General features: G+C 43.3%; 1 protein-coding gene across 2 annotated transcripts in view; it reads left to right on the forward strand.

Moving 5' to 3' along the window:
- Positions 1-6,684: 6,684 nt before the first annotated feature.
- LOC135548257 (phosphatidylinositol 4-kinase alpha-like) overlaps positions 6,685-16,086 on the forward strand; it is a 36,073-nt gene continuing 26,671 nt past the window's right edge. For both annotated transcript variants that reach the window (XM_064977656.1, XM_064977657.1), the window contains exons 1-13: positions 6,685-6,896; positions 12,528-12,644; positions 12,842-12,935; positions 13,036-13,197; positions 13,395-13,657; positions 14,056-14,122; positions 14,238-14,386; positions 14,487-14,552; positions 14,642-14,738; positions 14,889-15,080; positions 15,258-15,358; positions 15,485-15,744; positions 15,909-16,004. In XM_064977656.1, coding sequence (XP_064833728.1) covers positions 6,798-6,896; positions 12,528-12,644; positions 12,842-12,935; positions 13,036-13,197; positions 13,395-13,657; positions 14,056-14,122; positions 14,238-14,386; positions 14,487-14,552; positions 14,642-14,738; positions 14,889-15,080; positions 15,258-15,358; positions 15,485-15,744; positions 15,909-16,004 — 1,763 coding nt within the window. In that variant the 5' untranslated portion in view covers positions 6,685-6,797. The remainder of the gene's footprint in view (positions 6,897-12,527; positions 12,645-12,841; positions 12,936-13,035; positions 13,198-13,394; positions 13,658-14,055; positions 14,123-14,237; positions 14,387-14,486; positions 14,553-14,641; positions 14,739-14,888; positions 15,081-15,257; positions 15,359-15,484; positions 15,745-15,908; positions 16,005-16,086) is intronic.

Here is a 16,086-nt window from a genome sequence, read left to right on the forward strand (position 1 = left end):
AGTTCACCTCAGCTACGCTCAAGGTCCTACATTATATCATAGCCGCCATCGATAAAAGACAATACTGTGCAGTCGTCTTCATCGACCTGTCCAAGGCTTTCGACTAGGTCAATCACCGCATTCTTATCAGCAGACTCAACAGCCTTGGTTTCTTAAATGACTGCCTCGCCTGGTTCATCAACGACTTCTCAGATAGAGTTTAGTGTGTCAAATCGGAAGGCCTGTTGTCCGGACCACTAGCAGTCTCTATGGGGGTACCACAGGGTTCAATTCAGGGGCCGATTCTTTTCTCTGTATACATCAATGACGTTGCTCTTGTTACTGGTGATTCTCTGATCCACCTCTACCCAGATGACACCATTCTGTATACTTCTGACCCTTCTTTGGACACTGTGTTAACAAACCTCTAGACAAGCTTAAATGCCATACAACTCTCCTTCCGTGGCCTCCAACTGCTCTTAAATGCAAGCAAAACTAAATGCATGCTCTTCAACCCATCGCTGCCTGCACACACCCACCCGTCTAGCATCACTACTTTGGTCAGTTCTGACTTAGAATATGTGGACAACTACAAATACCTAGGTGTCTGGTTCAACTGTAAACTCTTCTTCCAGACTCACATTAAGCATCTCCAATCCAAAAAGCCTCCAACACTCTACTCAGCTAATTGGATGTAGTCTATCACAATGCCATCCGTTTTGTCATCAAAGCCCCATATACTACCCACCACTGCGAACTGTATGCTCTCATTAGCTGGTGTCACGCCCTGACCATAGAGAGTCCTTGTTTCTCTATGGTGTCCGGTGCCAACTGTGCCGGCTCCACGCATCAGGCCTCCAGTGCGCCTCCCCAGTCCGGTACGTCCTTTGATCCTCCTCGCAACCGCCCTGATGTGCATGTCACCAGTCCGGTGCCACCTGTACCGGCTCCACGCAGTAGGCCTCCAGTGCGCACTCAGTCCAGAGCTTCTGCCGACAGTTCATAGTCCAGAGCTTCCGGCGACGGTTCACAGTCCAGAGCTTCCAGTGACGTTTCACAGTCCGGAACCTCCTGCGACGGTCCACGGTCCAGAACCTCCTGCGACGGTCCACGGTCCGGAACCTCCTGCGACGGTCCACGGTCCGGAACCTCCAGAAAGGGTCAATGGTCCAGAGAGTCCAGCGACGGTGTCCAGTTCCGCTCCAAGGCCGGAGCCTTCCTCTGTGCCGGTGCCTAGTCCAGGCACGGTGTCCAGTCCCGCTCCAAGGCCGCAGTCTTCCTCTGCGCCGGTTCCCAGTCCAGGCACGGTGTCCAGTCCCGCTCCAAGGCCGCAGTCTTCCTCTGCGCCGGTTCCCAGTCCAGGCACAGTGTCCAGTCCCGTTCCAGGGCAGGAGCCTTCCTCTGCACCGGTGCCCAGCCAGCACCGACACTAGTCACCCCCCCTAACCCCTCCATTTGATTTCAGGTTTTGCGGCCGGAGTCTGCACCTTTGGGTTGGTGTTAAATGAATTTAGTTCTTATGTGTTCATTAACCAATTCGATTAAAACACTGTCCATCTCTAAGAATTTGTAAGGTTCATATTTGCATAAAATGAACAGAGACCAGCCATCAAAATTAGCCAATAGCATTTATTCTCGAGAGCTCTACCCATCATTTCATGTACATTGGTTTATATACCTCTCATTTCGTCTTAAATGTCCCTCCTCCTCTAAGACAATGACAAAGCTGCTTTTCAATTCCATTCCAACACATACATATTGCTTATCATATGCTACCACATGTTACACAATCTACTGCAAGCCCAACGGTTTCTCCCGTCCCTGGTTGGGGACCAGACATCCTTCCTGTTGTTAGTTTCACTGTGATCACAAGTTGTCTGTTAACCCTTCCTCTTGGCCTATGTACAAATATTCTTCATCAGAGAGGATAGAATTCTATTAGTTATAATTCTATGTTAAATGTACACATCATTTAGTCATTATTGATAAAAAATCCTTCAACAGGGGGGTACTGTCACGCCCTTGACCATAGAGAGCCCTTGTTTCTTTATGGTGTAGTAGGTCAGGGCGTGACTAGGGGTATTCTAGTATATTATTTTCTATGTTGGTGTTTTGTATGATTCCCAATTAGAGGCAGCTAGTAATCATTGTCTCTAATTGGGGATCATATTTAAGTAGATATTTCTCCCACCTGTGTTTGTGGTATATTATTTTGTGTTTGTGCCTGTGCACCACGTAGTCACGTTTCGTTGTTCGTTTATTGATTTATTGTTTTTGCTTTAAGTTTCACTTTTGAAATAAATATGTGGAACTCAACCTCCGCTACGCCTTGGTCCCGTTCTTACGACAATCATGACAGCTGGCCCTCGCTTCATATTCGTCGCCAAACCCACTGGCTCTAAGTCATCTATAAGTCTTTGCTAGGTAAAGCCCTGCATTATCTCAGCTCACTGGTCACCATAGCAGCACCCACCCATGGCACGCTCTCCAGCAGGTATATTTCACTGGTCACCCCCAAAGCCAACTCCTTTGTCCGCTTTTCCTTCCAGTTCTCTGCTGCCAATGACTGGAACGAATTGCACAAATCACTGAAGCTGGAGACTTTTATCTCCCTCACTAACTTTAAGCATCAGCTGTCAGAGCAGCTCACCAATCATTGCACCTGAACATAGCACATCTGTAAATAGTCCACCCAACTACCTCATCCCCATATTGTTATTTTTTTTTGCTCCTTTGCACCACAGAACCTCTACTTGCACATCTATCACTCCAGTGTTTAATTGCTAAATTGTAATTATTTTGCCACTATGACCTATTTTTTGCCTTATCTCCCTAATCGTACTATATTTACACACACTGTATATAGACTTTTCTATTGTGTCTCTGACTGTATGTTTTTTTATCCCTTCTGTAACTCTGTTGTTTGTGTCGCACTGCTTTACTCTATCTTGGCCAAGTCACAGTTGTAAATGAGAACTTGTTCTCAACTGGCCTACCTGGTTACATAAATAAAAATATCAAAGCTGCGGGCTAAAGTTAAATATAGACATGGTTGCATCTATCGTAATCGCTCCTCTTTCACCCCAGCTGCCAAACTAACCCTGATTCAGATGACCATCCTACCCATGCTAGATTACGGAAACATAATTTATAGATCGGCATGTAAGGATGCTCTCGAGCAGCTAGATGTTCTTTACCACCCGGCCATCAGATTTGCCACCAATGTTCCTTACAGGACACATCACTGCACTCCATACCTGTATACCCTCGCAAGACCCACTGGTTGATGCTTATTTATAAAACCCTCTTAGACCTCACTCCCCCCTATCTGAGATATCTACTGCAGCCCTCATCTTCCACATACAACACCCGTTCTGCCAGCCACATTCTGTTAAATGTCCCAAAAGCGCACACATCCCTGGGTCGCTCGTCTTTTCAGTTCGCTGCCGCTAACCGCTGGAACGAGCTGCAACAAACACTCAAACTGGACAGTTTTATCTCAGTCTCTTCATTCAAAGACTCAATCATGGACACTCTTACTGACAGCTGTGGCGGATTTGCGTGATGTATTGTTGTCTCTACCTTCTTGCCTTTTGTGCTGTTGTCTGTGCCAAATAATGTTTGTACCGTGTTTTGTGCTACTACCATGTTGTGCTGCTACCATGTTATTGTCATGTTGTGTTGCTACCATGCTGCGTTGTCATGTGTTGCTGCCTTGCTATGTTGTTGTCTTAGGTCTCTCTTGCCGTGATGTGTGTTTTGTCCTATATTTACATTTCATTTTTATTTTTAAACATGATATGCAGTCCCTTAAATACATTGAAATGACGTAGGTAGATTCTGGTAGTCCTGGTTTCTGGTAGGTTGCTTGTAGGTGATAGACAGTCCCCTCCAGCCTGGTGTCCGTATCCCGTTGGTTCTTGACAGAGTTCTTTGTCTTTGGAGCCCATCCCAAAGGAGGTCGGGTGTTTTAGGGATTCCAATATATATGTGCAGTGACGCTAATGTGTTATCTCAATCAGCCACTCAAACAGGGTTGTACCAGTGCGATTAGTATCTACACAAGGAACAGGGGGAGGGTAGGGTTATGACACAGTGTGCAAGCCACAATCGCATGGTTAGGCCACAGGCAGACAACAGTCAGTGAATGCGTTATTACATGCGTTTAATATGTTTCTTACAAGTCCCAAAGAAATATATTCATATTTTGTTTAGGAGTGTCATAAAAACAGTATTACATTAAGAACATTTATTTCAAAAGAACATGATAGCATATGTGCTGCTTAGCCAGGCTATTTGCTGCTCCATGCCAATGAAATCAACATGTTCATTTAGAAGACATCAAACACATATATCCCCTGCCCTACCACAGTAAACACATAAACCTACATATTTTACAGTCAGAATAATAGAACCCCCCCCCCAAAAAAAAAAAAATTGAAAGGCTATTCCCTACTAAATTGCCTGCCTGCATTGCAGCCCATATAGCCATACTCAGTGAGGAATGGGTTGTGCTGCATTATTCTAGGAGAACAATTCCGGATCAATCAATACATTTTCTGAATGATTACAATTTACATTTGGTGTCCTGAAGTTTGTTATGATTTATTTTAACATAAAATGCATTCATTTTAGAATGTATTATTTATTATACAACAGGTGGATCTAATCCTGGACGCTAATTGGTTAAAACTGCATTCCAGCCGGTGTCTATTCCACAAATTAGGAGAACAATTTCGGATCAATCAATACATTTTCTGAATGATGACAATTTACATTTGCTGTCCTGAAGTTATGATTTTTAAAAATGACATATATTTTTAATTATTATTTTACCCCCTTCTTCATGGTATCCAATTGGTAGTAGTTACTGTCTTGTCTCATCGCTGCAACTCCCGTACGGACTCGGGAGAGGTGAAGGTCGAAGGCCATGCTTCCTCCGAAACACAAGCCAACCAAGCCACACTGCTTCTTGACACAACGCACATCCAACCCGGAAGCCAGTCACACAAATGTGTCGGAGAAAACACCGTACACCTAGCGACCTGGTCGCGTGCACTGCGCCCTGTCCGCCACAGGAGCCCCATGGGCCTCCCGGTCGCGGCCGGCTGCGACAGAGCCTGGGCTCGAACACAGAATCTCTGGTGGCACAGCCAGCAGCTAGTGCCTTAGACCACTGCGCTGTTATAATTTATTTTAACATAAAAATGCATTCATTTTAGAATGTATTATTTATTATTGATTATACAACGAGTGGGTCTAATCCTTGATGCTGATGGGTTAAAACCGCATTCCAGCCGGTGTCTATTCCACAAATTACCACTGCAATCCCCTGTCTCATCAGCCCAGCCAGGCAATTTATAAACTTGATCTCCACTATAAAAAGCATTTAGACATGATCTCACATTTCAGAGATTTGTATAAACCTTGCTGTCTGTCTCTCCAACATTGTTTCAATATTCAAATTCGATCTCCAGATGTCACCGCCTGGAGTCGGGATGAGACAGACAGGCAGGCAGTTTTTCTCAGCAAGTCAAAATCATGAATCAGCATAATTTGTATTTCTATATGAAGAAATATTAATAGAAAACAGGTAAAACAAAACGAAGTGCAGATAGTTTGCAGTCTTTCCAGCTTCCGTTTGAAGTGATGGTGTTAGCTGTGTTGTTGGCTCTTTCCTCTGAACCAGTGTCCTGATGAGAGAGCACATTTTCAATGCCAGGTGAAATCGCACATCATTAACTCATTGTTATGGATGTCTTCAAATAAATGTCATGAGAAAACAGCCTGAGTAAATGCAAATGCAGCTACTTTGTTGTTATTCTAGCTGCACTGTTTGACGTGAATGTAAGTTAGTTGTAGTTGGCTAGCGAGCAAGGGATAAGAACGTTGCCAGCCAGTACGGAATGAACGACTGTGTCGCGTCCATACAGAACAAAAAGACAACGACTGGGTCGCGTCCATACAGAACAAAAAGACAACGACTGGGTCGCGTCCATACAGAACAAAAAGACAACGACTGGGTCGCGTCCATACAGAACAAAAAGACAACGACTGGGTCGCGTCTATACAGAACAAAAAGACAACGACTGGTTCGCGTCCATACAGAACAAAAAGACAACGACTGGGTCGCGACCATACAGAACAAAAAGACAACGACTGGGTCGCAACTCTGGCAACTGAACCTATAGAACGAAGGACCAGCCGGATAGGTTAGCAACCCTAGATTTGAGTCAGGACTATATCTTGTGGAAGGAAAATATAGTATGAATAAATTCATAAAATTACGTTTTTAATGAAAATATGTAAATCATTGTTTGAATATGTTGGTAACCCGTTGTATGAATGTGATTATGCCCGAGAAGCCGGTGTTTGGAGAATATATTGGCCCATAACAACACCCGTGATAATATATCCTCCAAACACCGGCTTCTCGGACATTATCACTTAAATATTTGAAATAATAATATATAATTGAAATATCAAGTCATTGCGGTTCTAGTAGTTATGGAATTCCAGCGCTTCTAGTGTTAAAATACTCCTTTCGAAACCCCCACTTCTTATGTGGTTAGTTTCGAAAGCCCCCACTTTTCCTAAGAGATGCTGTGCACTGAGATTTACATATCAGTAGTGGTAGTATAGAGACCCTCCGGGAACCTATTGGAAATAGGCGTGGCTTAGCCATAATTAAGACCTTGTGGCTGTGGTAACTAGTGACGGCCGTCTACTAGGCACCAACGTTGGGTGCTCACTTGTCCTCTTCGCAGCGGTAAAAGCTGTATAATGTTCTTACTACCCGTTTGTCTTGATTCGTAAACATGTCTGCAAAAGGAGTAGGAACGAGGGGTTTTTATTTCAACACTGTATTGTCCCTGGCGCGCTCTTTGGCCGCACACCGCCCAGCGCCGATAGATAAGGTGAGTTATGTTATTAGCATTAACGTAAAGTGAGCGTATGCTAGCTAGCTAAGTTGTCTACACAGTTCCATAAACATACATGTTTTTACAATATCGCAACAGGATAATATACATTATTTACAAAAAAACGTTTCGCTAAGGCTAACGTTATATGGCAGTGATATGCGATGCTATCGAAATTAGTTATTAGCTAATTATTCGTTTTCCAAGAGCTGCACACGGCTGTTGGACAGCAATGCTAGCCATTGTAGACATCCATTCACAAGTAGAGGCCCTTAGTTCATTGGCTTGTAATTTCACACCGGAACACGACACAAAAACTAGGCAGTTTTACATACTGACAACCTAGTTTAATAAGTAACATCACTTGCTATCTACGCGTTTAGCTATCTGTCCTGTCGATTATGATATATGGTGGATTATCATTCCATCAGAATGAGGAAGTTGGCATACCCATAAATTAGCTAGCTCTCAAACCTCAACCAAGGTAACGCCCCCGTATATTTCTGGTCATTGATTGGTCACTGTTTACTTGAATGTTTTGCATTCTTTATTTCAACCATAAGGTCTATGATTTCAACAGGCTGTTTGCTCATTTGCCTTATATCACATTACATCATGTTGATTCAGGTGTTGGTAGGAAAGCTATATGGGAGGAACTTTCAGCCAAACTTTAGGCAAAAACTGGAAGTCATCAATGATGTTGCTCTGAGCAGCTTTCCTACCAACACCTGTTTTAAATTGTGTACAAATGCATATAGTGTATATACAGTACCAGTCAAGAGTTTGGACACCTACTCATCATTTTCTACGTTGTAGAACAACAGTGAATACATCAGAACTATTAAATAACACATGGAATCATGTAGTAACCAATTTATTCAACAAATCAAAATACATGTGAGATTCTTCAAAGTCGCCACCCTTTGCCTTGATGATAGCTTGGCACCCTCTTGGCATTCTCTCAACCAGCTTCACATGGAATGCTTTTCCAACAGTCTTAAACGAGTGCCCACATATGCTGAGCACTTGTTGGCTGCTTTTCCTTCACTCTGTGTTCCAAACCATCTCAATTGTGTTGAGGTCGGGTGGTTGTGGAGGCCAGGTAATCTGGTAAGCTTCTTGGTCAAATAGCCCTTACACTGCCTGGAAGTGTTTTGGGTCATTGTCCTGTTGAAAAAAAAAAAAAAAAATGATTGTCCCACAGTTACTACGAATGGTTAAGCTTACTGTTTTTGGCATGACAAAATACGGAGGAAACGTGTCCCACTAGTCCTAACTAAAACACGTTTCCTCTGTATTTTGTCATGCCAAAAACAGTAAGCTTAACCATTCGTAGTAACTGAAAGGGTTCACTTGAACTGTACTGAATTTAAACAAGGGTTTACACAAACCAGATGGGATAAGGGCTGGGTGATAAAATATGATGGTATTTTATGTTTTTTAATAATAAAAGTTCTACGTTTTCTTTGAGTAGTGCATGACCCTAGGGTGGCAACACATTATTCTAAGTGATTTCAATGGATCTTTCTCCATTCCTATTGCTTTATACTGTTCAACTTCAACGCCAAAAAAATCATAATTTTCATCAATTTCTGCATTTGAGTTCTTTTCCACACTGCCACATAGGGATGCACAATATGGGCAAGTCATCTGGGCCTTATTTTTAACCTAATGTTGCATTTTGACTTGCGATTTAGAGCAAAACACTTTGGTTAACTGTTGGAATCATGGGAAGAATGTCTATTCTAATTATGTAGTTGGAATATAATAGTGGGCACTGTTAAAACAGTGTTTGACATGACAACGAATTAAAATGTCAGGGAGGAGTTATTGTGTTATGTGTTGATAGTTATTTCCTAAAGGGCCTTATAATCTTTGGCTACATTGAATGTTTTCTTTAAGCTACTTCATGTAGCTAACATATTCTTGCTTTGCGTTTACCTCTTTAATTTAGAAGACACTGTTGCACAAACATGCTGATTTCGGTCTACACAATCACTGGTATTTTCAGGCTGTATAGATAATTATGCTTGCTCTTAGTACATTTTATTAGCTAGCTAGCGATTAGCATCAGCGGCTAACACGATTTAGGAACAACTTGCTAAGAAAAGACAAACTAGCTGTTTGCAGATGTAAGAAACAAAAGCTAATGGTGTAATTATAGAATCCTAGTAGATTTATATTAATTAAGAAGCAAGTGACAACTGCATTGTTGTCATCAACAGTGTTGCATATGCTGCATTGACCATACAGACTGAACACAAGTGTCCGTAGTTGAGGAACACCAAATGCGATCCTTGAGTGACAGGGGGCGTGGCTATGTCTGTTTGGGAAGCGGCATAGAGAAAATGGAGAGATATAACTCAAGTTGTGAAGTAAACTATACAAATGGGCGTTACACACTGTGTATCACATTTAACAAACCAAACATTCAAATACTGGTATAGAAGGTAAAGTAAAAACTCATGGTCCATACATCAATACTGGTATATTGCAATAAAGCAGTATACTGCCCAGGCCTAGATGGGATGGTGTATTGCTGCAGAATGTTGTGGTAGCCATGCTGGTTGTGTGCCTTGAAATCTAAATAAATCACTGACAGTGTCCCCATCACACCTCCTCCTCCATGCTTCAAGGTGGGAACCACACGTGGAGATCAACCGTTCACCTACTCTGCGTCTCACAAAGAGACAGCTGTTGGAACCGAAAATGTCAAATTTGGACTCATCAGACCAAAGGACATATTTCCACCGGTCTAATGTCCATTGCTCATGTTTCTTGGCCCAAGCAAGTCTCTTATTCTTATTGGTGTCTTTTTAGTAGTGGTTTCTTTGCAGCATTTCGACCATTTCGACCATGAGCGGCAGTGGTTAGAGCGTTGGACTAGTAACCGGAAGGTTGCAAGTTCAAACCCCAGAGCTGACAAGGTACAAATCTGTCGTTCTGCCCCTGAACAGGCAGTTAACCCACTGTTCCTAGGCCGTCATTGAAAATAAGAATTTGTTCTTCACTGACTTGCCTAGTTAAATAAAGGTAAAATAAATAAAAATGAAGGCCAGATTCACCAGTCTCCTCTGAACATTTGATGTTGAGATGAGTATGTGACTTGAACTCTGAAGGATTTATTTGGGTTGCAATTTCTGAGGCTGGTAATTCTAATGAACGTATCCTCTGCAGCAGAGGTAACTGGGTCTTCCTTTCCTGTGGCGGTCCTCATGAGAGCCAATTTCATCATAGCGCTTGGTGGTTTTTGCGACTGCACTTAAAGAAAAAAATTTCCTGAAATTCCATTCCATATGTGTTGTCATAGTTTTGTCTTCACTATTATTCTACAATGTAGAACATAGTACAAATAAAGAAACTCTTGAATGAGTAGGTGTGTCCAAACCTTTGACTGCTACTGTGTATGCATGTATGTTTGCACCGTTTTACACGAACATTCAGAATGGTATGATAAAACCAGAGATCCTATTAAATTACCTTGCTATTGCAACCATGGCAAGTGCACTAGTCTTACTACTGTGCCATAAAGGTCCAGAATTCTGGGTAGAAAACTTTGTGTATATAAGTGTACAGAGATTAGAATGATATATCATACAGTTGAAGTCAGAAGTTTACATACACTTAGGTTGGAGTCATTAACTCGTTTTTCAAACACTCCAAAAATTTCTTGTTAGCAAACTATACTTTTGGCAAGTCGGTTAGGACATCTACTTTGCATGACACAAGTAATTTTTCCAACAAATGTTTACAGACAGATTATTTAACTTATTATTCACTGTCACAATTCCAGTGGGTCAGAAGTTTACATACACTAAGTTGATTGTTTCTTTAAACAGCTTGGAAAATTCATGGCTTTAGAATCTTTTGATAGGCTAATTGACATAATTTGAGTCAATTGGAGGTTTACCTGTGGATGTATTTCAAGGCCTACCTTCAAACTCAGTGCCTCTTTGCTTGACATCATGGGAAAATCAAAAGAAATCAGCCAAGACCTCAGAAAAAAATAGTGTAGATCTCCAAGTCTGGTTCATCCTTGGGAGCAATTTCCAAATGCCTGAAGGTACCACGTTCATCTGTACAAACAATAGTACACAAGTATAAACACCATGGGACCACGCAGCCGTCATACCGCTCAGGAAGGAGATGCGTTCTGTCTCCTAGAGATGAACGTACTTTGGTGTGAAAAGTGCAAATCAATCCCAGAACAACAGCAAAGGACCTTGTGAAGATGCTGGAGTAAACAGGTACAGAAGTATCTATATCCACAGTAAAATGAGTCCTATATCGACATAACCTGAAAGGCCGCTCAGCAAGGAAGAAGTGACTGTTCCAAAACCGTCATAAAAGAGCCAGGCTACGGTTTGCAACTGCACATAATGACAGATATCGTACTTTTTGGAGAAATGTCCTCTGGTTTGATGAAACAAAAATAGAACTGCTTGGCCTTAATGACCATCGTTATGTTTGGAGGAAAAAGGGGGATGCTTGCAAGCCAAAGAACACCATCCCAACCGTGAAGAATGGGTTGGCAGCATCATGTTGTGGGGTGCTTTGCTGCAGGAGGGACTGGTGCACTTCACAAAATAGATGGCTTCATGAGGAAGGGGAAATGATGTGGATATATTGAAGCAACATCTCAAGTTATCAGTCAGGAAGTTAAAGCGTGGTTGCAAATGGGTCTTCCAAATGGACAATGACCCCAAGCATACTTCCAAAGTTGTGGCAAAATGGCTTAAGGACAACAAAGTCAAGGTATTGGAGAAAGCCCTGCCCTCAATCCTATAGAAAATGTGTGGGCAGAACTGAAAACATTTGTACGAGCAAGGAGGCCCACAAACCTGACTCCGTTACCCCAGCTCTGTCATGAGGAATGGGATAAAATTCACCTAACTTATTGTGGGAAGCTTGTGGAAGGCTACCTGAAACATTTGACGCAAGTTAAACAATTTAAAGGCAATGCTAACAAATACTAATTGAGTTTATGTTAACTTCTGACCCACTGGGAATGTGATGAAAGAAATGAAAGCTGAAAGTCATTCTCTCTACTATTATTCTGACATTTCACATTCTTAAAATAAAGCGGCGATCCTAAACCAGGGAATTTTTACTTGGATTAAATGTCAGGAATTGTGAAAAACTGAGTTTTTAAATGTATTTTGCTAAGGTGTATGTAAACTTCCGACTTCAACTGTGCGTGTGACTGAGTGTGATTTTTATCACTGGATTTGTATCTCTCTCTCTGCTGTGGTGGCGAGTTGACATTAGGCTGTAATCCTCCTCACTGAGCTTAAAGGCTGATCCTTGTTAGCTAAGCTAATTAATGCTAAGGGCTAGTTGTTTGGCTCCGCGCCTGGAGTGCAGTCACGCTGTCAATGCCATGTTTACTATGCGGTATAGGACTGTCTGTGTTGTGTTTCCTGAAGGACATGGAATCCAGGGGTACTTTACTATCTTTATCTGTAAAGCTGGAGCAGAGGCAAGCGTTTAGCCTCTCGTGAATGTCAGTTGGCCTTGGTAGAAGTCACCCTAACTGCTAATACAGGGCAAGGTATTTGTGAAGGTTAGGACTGATGGTTTGATTAGTCAGCCGCAAGCCACTTGTTTGCTGTTTGTTCTCTGTTTCAGGTCCAAAAGCTCCAATGCATGTGTCCAGTGGACTTCCGAGGGGTGTTCCAGCTGGACGAGAGGAGGAGGGATGCGGTCCTCGCTCTGGGTATCTTCCTGGTCAAGTCTGACCTACAGGTACATTGAACTGGAGCAGCGATGCCTTCTCTCTGACACTGTTAAGGGTTGTATTTATATCCTGCTTTTTATGGGATGTATGTTCCCTGACCTCCTCAGGACTAATAATTGGCTCCTGTCCATGGCACCTTCTGTGCTCCCCTTAGCTGTTTAATGGCCTTTGCTCGGGTTGTTTGTGAATTATGTTTTTATTGTAGCACAAAGACTCTATTGTCCCCTACCTGCTGGGGCTGCTGAAGGGACTTCCCAGAGTCCAGTGGATCGAAGAAAGCTCTGGAAGCAAAGGGCGGGGTAAGGAGAGAGATGCCAGCATTTTGTCTCTCGCACCAGTCAAGATGATGTCTAATTCCACCTTTCTGACTGGTTGATGATCTTTCTTCTTGTCCTATAGATATCCTTCCGGTGGCAGAGAACTTCTGCTTCTGTCTGGTCACTCTTCTCTCAGACGTGGCCCAGCGAGATGACACCCTGCGAGGACAGATCGTGGAGGCCGTCATGGACATAATGCAGGTCCTGCTAGACATCTGCTTGAACTCAGAGGGACATGATAAAGGTACCAGCATGCTCTCTGTTCCACCATTTCATGTTCACCAGTGTTTAATGAATATGCTAGTTACTGATCAGTTATCTAGTTGTTGTCTCTTGTCCTCACAAACTTTGATTCAAGTATGTGGAGACAGAATGACAATGAAAAAGGCAGCCTTTCACTTGTCTTTCTTACTTTGTCCCCCCGTCTCCCTCCCTCCCAAGAATACCTGTGCAGGTACACTGTGCCCTGCTTGTTGGGTGTGGCCCGGGCCTTTGGTCGCTATAGCAACACGGAGGAGCCCCTGCTGTCCAAGCTGTTTCCGCGGGCCGAAGCCCCGCCAGTGTCCACTGGCAATGATGTCGACCCATCACGACGGCGCTCCTTCAACGACTTCCGCTCCATCATGCCTGCCTCGCTGCTCACAGTCTGTCAGGGAGACACCATCAGACGCAAAGGAAGCTCCGTGTCCAGCATATCACAACAGGCACTATTACTATACTAGACCAGTGGTTCCCAACTCCGGTCCTCCAGTACACCCAACAGCACACATTTTTGTTGTAGTCCTGGACAGATGTTCCTGATTCAACTAATTGAGGACCTGATGATTAGTTGACAAGTTGATTTAGGTGTGCATGTCTAGGCCTACAACAAATTGGTGTACTGCTGGGAAGCACTGTACTCTACTACTACCACTACACCATAGTTCTACCACTAATTCTCATCAGGTATCAGGGAGACACCATAAGATGCAAGGGCTCCTCCTTTACCATATATATATATATCACTACAGAGGATATAACTGTACTACCATAGCCGGCCACTAGAGGACAAAGGAAGCTCTTATTTGAAATGTCTGAAAATGATCTGTTCCTCTGTCTGTAGGCCAGTCCAGAGAGAGCAGGACTCACCCCCAGCTCCCCAGCTGACCCCTCAGCACAGTACTTTGAAGGTAAGAATATATTAGACAGGTAATATATTTCTAAAGTATTTCAGAAGTTACTAAGTAGCCTGTGTCTCTCCATTTTTGACTGTCCTTTTCTCCCCCTGCCTCCCTCTCTCTCCAGGCTCCTATCTCCCTGATGGTAGTGCTGTGGACCCAGACTATTACTTCTCCACCATCAGTTCTAGTTTCTCTGTGTCTCCTCTGTTTACGGGCAGTGCCCAGGGAGAGTTTGACGTCCCTCTGGACGTTCTGCGCCAGCTCCTCAACATGGTCAGTACGTAGAATCAGAATGCATAGAACTATAGAATTAGAATGGGTAGAACATCGTTTATCAGAATTCCTTTCTGAGTGTTCTGTTTGTCTTTTGCAGGTTGAGCAGTTTGTCTCTGAATCCTTTCTGAAAACACTGGATAACACCCTGCAGGAACTTCTGGAGGTAGGTTAATTTTCCCTATAATTGAATTAAAGCGCTGTCCTGTGTACTCCTCAATGTTACATCATGTTTGTTGTGTTCTCTCCCTCTAGTTGAACCCAGGGATGCACCTGCACTATAGGACCTTCAGTGACCCTCTGTATGTGACCATCTTCAAGATGCTCAGAGACACGCTGTACAACCTGAAAGGTAACAAATACACTGCTCTCTCACTTTAACCTTTACTATCTCTAATATACAGAAACCCTCTGCTATGACCTGATTATTCTGAAGCAGTTCCGTAGAGTTTATTACTGTGCTACTAACATGTTATTGATGTTGGATTGATGGTGTTCACAGACCTGCATACAGGCTATGTGAAGGAGGTTCATGACTTTGTGCTGAAGCAGTTCAGTAGTAGCCAGTCAGAGCTGCAGAGGATCCTACATGATGTAGATCACCTCCACAGTGAACTGAGTCCTCTGAAGCTACGCTGCCAGGCTAACGCTGCCTGTGTCGACCTCATGGTCTGGGCTGTCACTGAGGAGCAGGGTACGAGTGTGTTTGTGTTCAAACCTGTGTGTGTGTGTACTATCCATCCGTGCGCATGTATTGAAAAATATCAGATCGTGAATTTGGAATGCATTTGCCATGTGTTGAAAAACATCGGGTCGTTAATTTGAATTGAACACCAAACTAACTGTTCTTCATGCGTTTTGTTTTGATCAGGAGCTGAGAACCTGTGTACCAAGCTGTCAGAGAAACTGCAATCCAAGACGTCCAGTAAAGTTATCATCGCTCACATTCCCCTGCTCGTCTGCTGTCTACAGGTTGGGCCTGTAATGTCTTCATCTGTCTTCACAATACTGTGTTGATAAGACCCTGTAATACCAGTATTATCCTACCTAATCACATTTTTCCTATATATGTATGTGTGTGTGTGTGTGTGTGTGTAGGGTCTGGGTCGTCTGTGTGAGCGGTTCCCGGTGGTGGCCCACTCTGTCACCACGTCTCTCAGAGACTTCCTGGTGGTCCCCTCTCCTGTCCTTGTAAAGCTGTACAAGTACCACAGCCAGAACACCACAGGGACTGGCGAGATCAAGATCCATGTGACCAATGAGCACTCCCAGTCTACGTTCAGTGCTCACGCTAATAAGAAGAGCCAGCCCTCCATGTACGAACAGCTCCGAGACATCTCCATTGACAACATCTGCAGGTGAGGAAAGATAAAATATTGTATGTGAAAAGGAGAGAAATATGAGCTGTGTTTGCATAATTGGTTACCAAACGGAGCAATCTCTTTTCTTCTCCCTCTCCCTTCTCTCTTTCTCTGTCTTCCCTTTCTCTCTCTGCCCCCTCCCCCCTCTCTCTGCTTCTCAGGTGTCTGAAGGCAGGTCTAACTATGGACAGTGTTATAGTGGAGGCTTTCCTGGCCAGCCTGTCCAACCGTCTCTACATCTCTCAGGAGAATGACAAGTAAGTATTATTTCATACCTGAGCCCTCCAATATTACCAGTTCGTGTACTTTACTTATTCACAGGCTGGATTACGCCTGAGA

This window comes from Oncorhynchus masou, chromosome 11, assembly GCF_036934945.1.
Source record: "Oncorhynchus masou masou isolate Uvic2021 chromosome 11, UVic_Omas_1.1, whole genome shotgun sequence".
NCBI classification, from domain to species: domain Eukaryota; kingdom Metazoa; phylum Chordata; class Actinopteri; order Salmoniformes; family Salmonidae; genus Oncorhynchus; species Oncorhynchus masou.